At 40.0% G+C, this 7387-nt stretch overlaps 1 protein-coding gene across 1 annotated transcript; it reads right to left on the minus strand.

Annotated features, from left to right (window-relative positions):
• Positions 1-5989: 5989 nt before the first annotated feature.
• Positions 5990-7183, minus strand: LOC142856859 (tripartite motif-containing protein 59-like). Its single transcript, XM_075984504.1, has one exon. It carries the CDS (start codon positions 7181-7183, stop codon positions 5990-5992), a length of 1194 nt encoding a protein of 397 aa, XP_075840619.1.
• Between the last annotated feature and the right edge of the window lie 204 nt (positions 7184-7387).

The following is a 7387-nucleotide window of genomic DNA, read 5'->3' on the forward strand; positions in this document are numbered from 1 at the left end:
AATGTCAAGAGACAATTTAGGGGGAGATTTAATTTGGTTTACAGGTTTAGAAGTTTAAGCCTGAGGTTGGTGGATTCGACTGCTTTGTGTCTGTGGTCTTGTAGAATATGATGGTACTGGAGATTGACAGCAGAAGTCACTCACTTCCATGGCAGCCAGGAAGTACAAAATGTTCAGACTTCATTTGGTGACCTATTTTGTCCAAGTAAGCACCATGTCCTATGCATCTACCACCTTTCAATAATGCCATCAGATTATTGTGGGTTTAATTGGTCATAGAAGCCACCACACCAAAGTTATTCCAGCTCATATCCTAATCCTTTACCTGGAAACCAAGCCTTGAACACACAGATCCAATCACGACAGTATGCACACATCAAAGCTTCATAGTGGACATTGCTCATGCTTCCATGTTACCATGACCTCATGGGTATTTAATGGTGTGTTTGAGTGCCTAACATGTTAAATCCATTGTAAAACATTTAAAAGGTGTTTGTAGCTATTTTAACTACAGTTTCAATTTCTCTTTAATTATACATTTTTCCTTTCTCCTGGAGGCACTTCATATTCTCAGATTAGGATTGACCAAGGCCATCCTTTGAAGGCATAAGTCATAAACAATGCCACACCAGTTTGGAATTATGATTAATAGGGTGGTATTTATTTAAAGGGGAAAAAACTTACAGATAACCGTCCCAGACAACAGCCCTCTGCGCAATTAGGAAGAAGTCTAGTGGCCGGAACTGGAGCAGGAAGCAAAGAGAGCGAGAAGGGAAGTAGCCGCTGTTTTAAAGGGAGAGAGACCATGCACCAATGGGCTGGTATCTCAGTGGCTATTGCTGGAGTAGCGGAAGAACTTCCTGCAACAATCCTTCATGTCCTGTTTTCCAAACCACCACTAGAGTTTCTTCTCTGCCTTTTCTTAAAATTTTCCAGGAGACTTTTCAGACTTCCTTGTATATGGAATTGAGCTTTTATTTTGATAAGGCTACTGTTTAGGAAACTCAATCCTCCAGGCAATGGTGTTGATTATCAGGGCCTCTGGAAGCTTGTTCCTGCTGAAATGGACTGAATTTGATCCACATTATCACAGAAGTGGGCTGCATACGGAAGGATGAACCTTTCTCTTTCCCCAAGGGGATGATAAGGTGAGAAGGCCCTCGACAGGGACGGCTCCTCAGTCTTGGACTTCCAGACTCTAGGACCGTAGGAAACACATTTTTGTTGTTCATAAATTACTCCTTCTTAGTTATCCCTTGTAAAGTGGAAGCCCCTGTGGCTCTCAGTCCTGGGAAGTTTGATCCTTTCAGCTACTGTCATTTGTGTTTGCGAATTGCTACCCTAGGCTTCCGACTCAGTTCAGGATCCCCAGCCTTTTGTGTTTTCTGAGCACTGGAAATTCTTGTCCTCCTTTGGCCTCTTCACCAAGGCTATGACTGTGTCCTTGCTCTCTGGTGGTGTGAATAACCTTCTCTTTTCCCACTGGTACAGTCACCATCTCAGGGGGTCAGTGGAGCTCAGTATTCCTGACATTCAGTCTTGAAGATAAGGACAGGAGCCACACATATGACAATTCCATCCCGATCTTGGGTCCTTGTAGGCTCTGCAACATAAATGTTCTTATGGTATAGGTATGAGGCAAGACCAATGACTTCCCCTGCCTCCCTGGCCTTAGGAGCTCACTGTGTTCACTGGACTTCAACACTGATCGTCTCCTGGCAGGTGCAGGGAAGCATGCTGACTTGTGTCTCTTTACCGGTGTTATTCATGTCTCTACATCAGCATCTATTTCCATATCTGTCTCTAGTATCCAGAAAATCTAGATGATAAGTAGATACATGACTATGTAGACATATTTATTTACCACGATGTGGATTCTATTCCTATTTATCATCTGCGATTGGCTTAAGTGTTTCTCTCAAATTTAGAAGCTGATTTTTTGTGCCCCCTTCTTCCTTTACTTTATCTTCTGACTTTGAGCTGCCCTTTTAGGCAAAGAAAACTTTTTCGAAAGTCATGTTTTCTAATTTGCATTTATTTATTATTTATTGTCTTATAGTAAGGATCTACACTTTCCCTACTGCACACAATTAAGCCTCTTCCTTCTTTCATAGTTTTGTCTGTAACTCAAGGGTATGAACTGGTCAGAGCAAGCCATGCTTTGTGCTGGTACAGGATTTCTGAGAATTTTAATTGTGCAGGTTGGTGGCTATGGCAGAGTACTTTATTTTAAGCATTGTGACCCATGACTTTCTTCTACACGGTGGATGCATAATTAAGAGATAATTTACATGCAACATGGAGATGGTGCTCTTTTGGGGAAATGTATGAGGACCAGGGGGGATTGAGTGCACAGTAAAATGTAAAATAATCTCAATATATTTTACATATGATTATGCTTTAGATACACTGGCTTAGACAAAATATGTTATTAATTCTGTCGGCTTCTGTCTTCTTTCTTGATGCGTCTCCTGGACCATTGTTAACTAAAGACCTTTCTCTGCCCCCACTTCCATTGCTGGTGCTGTTCTGGACTTTGTAACCAGTTGAGAGATTCTTTTCATTCTCTGGAGTTTTCACTGTGATGGGCTGTCATAGAAGGGTTTTGAGCAGAGGAAGTTATGTGGAGACATCTGCTCTGGTTGCTAGAGCAAAGGGTCCCAGAGTGGACTTCTGACATGGTTGGAGAGAAGAGGCTGGTATAGGCAAGGACTTGGTGGCTGATGAGGTGGGCGGTCCTGGAGCCTTTGAAGAGCCATCAGCTTTGGGTCCATGCTGAAAGTGCTTGTTGAAGGACCTGGAGTTTCCATAAAACTTTACATGTAATAACTATCTCTCCAATTCTTTTTTCTTTTTGTGAACCTAAGAGAACTGTTGGTTCTCTTTAGCTCTTTTCCATTGAGACTGGGACTGGATCTCAGTGGGAAAGGCCTTGATGGGCTGACTGTTACAGAATGCTTGTCTGAAGTAGTATTGAAATAGGTACTCATCATAGTCATGTGACCTTAGAGAGATTGCCTGTGTGTGTATGAGTGTGTGGATGTATGTATGTATGAGTGCGTGTATGAATGTGTTTGTGTATATATGCGTGTTTGTATGTATATTGCACGAGTATCTGTGTGTATGCATATATGAGTGTGTATGTATACATGTGTGTCTCTGTGCATATGAGAGTGTGTGTGTGTGTGTGTGTGTGTATACACTTGCTTCCTATATGTAAAGGCCTTTAGGTTCTATGTGGCCAGGGGTTTATCTGCCTCTGCTCACCATGTCCCCTCTTGCTCTCATGGAGTTTCTTATCAAGCTGATGATGAACAGGCGATTGTGTGAACAAGTGATAAAGGAACTATGAAGTCACTCCTACTCTAGACACCCCATTCCAATAGTTACCACCGAACAAAGGGCATGCGAGGGTATATTTTACACCAGGACTTAATTCTCCCAGGGTCCGCCCTTTCTTAACCAGCTCCTCTTTCTCCAGAGTGCTTTTGATTGTACAAGACACTCCACTCCACTCACACTGAATCACATCTGCAGTAAATCTAATCTCCTGACCTCATAGTTGACGTCTGTAGATGCTGAAAACAAACTCCTCTGAGTGGTTTGGGTTAATAGTAGTGTGGAATATTTTTGTTTAGAAAGAACCAAACCTGACCAACATTTCATCTGGAAGAGCTGAGGATGGATTTAGGTTTTTGATGTCTCCCATCTACCAAGAGAGGGAGCAGTGGGCTCCCCTCCTGCTACCTCTGTAGTTGGCTGGCTCTCCAGTCTACAGGAATATGTGAAGTATTATTTTTCAAAATTTTCATCTCTACAGGGAAAATACGTTTTTAAAAGTATATGTAACAGCTTAGTTCTCATTTTTGTTACTGTCTGTCAGTCTGGGGCCACTCAGACATCCATACCACATAGTGCTCCTCACTCTATTGTTTGGAACTCCAGGTTCAATGGAAACACACAAACAAACAAACAAACAAACAAACAAACAAACAAACAACTTTTCACCACTAGGCTCAAGGGTCAGTGCCTGGAGATTACCAAGAGACCAAAGCAGATCTCATTACATCTATCCACATGGGGTTTGGCAGAGAAATGCTGGCCACTAGAATTCAGGGTTGTGTTTAGGAGGAGGCTGCTTGTTTGTCCCGCCCGTCCAGAACGAAAATAACCACACAGAAACTATATTATTTTTTTCAATAAAATACCAAGTTTATTCAAATATATTGTTATACTTAACCCAGAATTTCCAAATGTGTTTTTTAAATTGTACAATCTCAACCTCATGGTAAAGATATAAAACAGTAAGTATATAGTAACTTACCAGAAAACAGGGTTGCGCACTAAAAATTGTCAAGCCTGTAAGGTGATTCTCAGTATTTGCTTGTTTGGGTTGGAACGCAAGTTTCGGTTACTAACACCAGTCTTGGCCTGCCCCAGTTCGTAAAGCATGATAAACACTGATGAGATGTCCTCCCTCCTAATGTGACACTGCATTACTGTGGTTTCCTGCTCATCTGTACAAAGACGTTAGTAGCCCCTTGAAAAAAATGTCTTAACAAATATTCTTTGCTAGTATTTACATTTTAAAATAGCACTCAGTGTGACCTATGTGTCTGTTAAAAACTGAACACTGTACCCCCTCACCTCCACTCCATCTTCCAAATGGCCTCAGTAGGCAACAGTTATGCTGGATAAAATCTGATCTGTTAAGTGGACCTAATGATTTAATCTTAGTGGTAAACTTGTTTTGTTTTGTTTTGCTTTGCATACAGTATCCTGCTGGCATGTTTGTCTACATGCCAGAAGAGGGCACCAGATGTCATATATTGTCGTGAATTGAACTCAGAGCCTCTGGAAGAGCAGTCAGTGCTCTCTCTGAGCTCTCTCTCCAAGCCCTAATGATAAACTTCTAAGCGTTTTAACCTTGACATTAACACAGCTTTATAATGGATCTAGGACCTAAAGTATTTTGTAATCTGACCTTTGAAATAAGATTCCCAGAGTTAGGGACTCAAGAATTTTAATGACAGTGAACCAAAGTTTACTGCAGACATCATGCTAGTCCTTGTTAAGGAAATTAAAAGTTGCCTTAATGAGTTCTTTTAAGATTATCTAATTATGGAAGCTCATACTCATAATTCCCAGTACTTGGGCTGTAGAGTGAGACCATTTTAAGATACAGTTTACATGAATTCTATTAAATGAATCACATCAACATGATTGTCATAATATACATGTTTCGTATAGTTTTTATGTAAGAATACGACTAAAACACTACAAAAGCAAAATATATACTTCTTTTGCTTTCTGGTGCTGGAAACAAGGCAAGAGCTCTGCCTTTTTGACCTTTTTGTTTGGTTTTTAGGAATGTCAATAAGATATCCAGACTGACCCTGACTTAAGAAATTCTCTAGCCATTAAGCTCAGATCCTAAACACAAAGTTTATATAAAATAAGTACTAGACGCTTGCTTTATCCAAAAGCTCAAGCTCTATTTGGAAGAATGTTCTTGATTTACATTTGACCAAAAAGATGTTTAAGCAATCCTAGCCTGCATTTTAAAACTTTTCCCACCTCCATCTACACACTGAAAAACTTCAAATCACATCAAAATAGATATGTGGATCACGAATCTTGTCAATGTTTTCTAATCTAATATCTACATATACAAAGAACTTCAAAACTACTGTAGCATGTTATAGTAAAAGAAAGAAATGCTTGTTAGAAAGATTATTTAAAACTTTGACTATCAAGTAAATAAAATATTCAAATCAAAAATTATAATTTTCTAATTTGATTTGAATCATCTTTCAGATAATGTATCATTTCTGGCACCATTTCCATCCAACCATGGAAGGTTTACCATATTTCTATGTAAGTTTGGTACTTATGCTACCCAACTTCCATCTAGCAATGATTAGCTTCTGCTAAACAGGAGAAGCCCACTTAAAACTGTTCATTCGGGTTTTCAGCGAGAAACTATTTTTCACATGATTTCCTTTAACAAATATAAAATGTAGTATGCCATATTTTTTAAGTCATTTAAGTTATTAGATAAACTTTGGTAAGCAGACAAAGAGACTTCAGAGAAACATTTTAAAGTGATTTTATTTAGGAAGGTGATTATGTGTTGGTTGAAAAAGAGTATTAACATTAATATCACTGAAGTCAGTGAAACCACAACAATATTTAAAATGTTAAAGAATTCAAGTTCTTTTTTATGCTTGTCAGGCCAGGAACTTGGCATCCGTTTTGAAGAAATTCTCATTTCAGGAGTGACAGCCTTCTTGATATGTCTAATTTCTGTTCTGTTCCACTCTTCCTGTAATACTCTCCTTACTCGGAGACACATCTCAACAGGCTGGACCTCGGGGAGTGGTCTCTGTTTCAACATCTGCACCTGCTGGCGGACATCATCTATTTTTTCCAGGAATTTAAGTGGAGACTCATCTTGTAAAGATGTAGTCACTGCTATTAGCTCAAGCTGCTGTTCTCTGATCTCCTTTGCCCTTTTAATCTGCGGAGTGTATTCTCGATTGATCAGCTTGCCAACGTCACAGAGAGCTGCCAAAAACAATTTCTTTTTCTGTTCTAATGTATCACTAAGCTCCTTGAAATACTGAAGAACAAATTCCTTATCACCTTGAATCATTTTTTCAGTATGACACTTCTGTTTTTCAAGCTTTTCAGTAAGACGGGTGATGTCTGTCCAGTGTGTGTCGGTTAACTGTTTAAACAGCTTCTGAGGTGTATCCTTTTCTTTCAGATAGAGACTCTGAAGGTCATCTATAGGATGACCATGATGTTGGCCTATAGTAAGACAATGGCCACAAACTAATTTTTTATCTAGTAGGCAATAAACATTTAATGGCTGCCTGTAGTGTTCAGGGCAGGTGACAACATCTGAGTGGTCTTCTTGCAGGTACTTTTCAATAATTGCTCTCAATGCAAAATTTACAGGTAAGGATTCTATACCAGTTAAAGAAATTTCAATAATCCTTCTGCAGTTAGGACACTTGAATGGAATTCGCAAAGGTCTCCATAACAAAGAGTTTCTAGTTCCCTGAAGAACATTTTCCAGACAATTTCTACAAAATGTATGAGAGCATGGCAGGACTCGAGGGTCTTTGAAAATATTGTAACAAATGGGACATGTTAACTCGTCCTCAAAATTGTGCATTTCCTGCTTTGTTGATCTCCTGATCTGGATACTGAATATACTTTATCCTCTCCAACTTCTCCAGGTTCTTTTGTTATTCGCAGAGGCCTGGAGTCTTCAGCGGCCCTGGAGGGGTGCCGCCACCACCGCGGCTGCCTCCTAGCAGCTTTCCACCGCTGCCTCGGAGCGCCCCGGAGAAGCTGGGCTGGGTCGGGTCAAGCGAAC

This window comes from Microtus pennsylvanicus, chromosome 9 (genome assembly GCF_037038515.1).
Source record: "Microtus pennsylvanicus isolate mMicPen1 chromosome 9, mMicPen1.hap1, whole genome shotgun sequence".
Classification (NCBI taxonomy): domain Eukaryota; kingdom Metazoa; phylum Chordata; class Mammalia; order Rodentia; family Cricetidae; genus Microtus; species Microtus pennsylvanicus.

What these genes read in the sequence shown, in the direction of transcription:
- LOC142856859 (XM_075984504.1), bottom strand. Translation starts at nt 7,183, where the DNA reads ATGCACAATTTTGAGGACGAGTTAACATGTCCCATTTGTTACAATATT.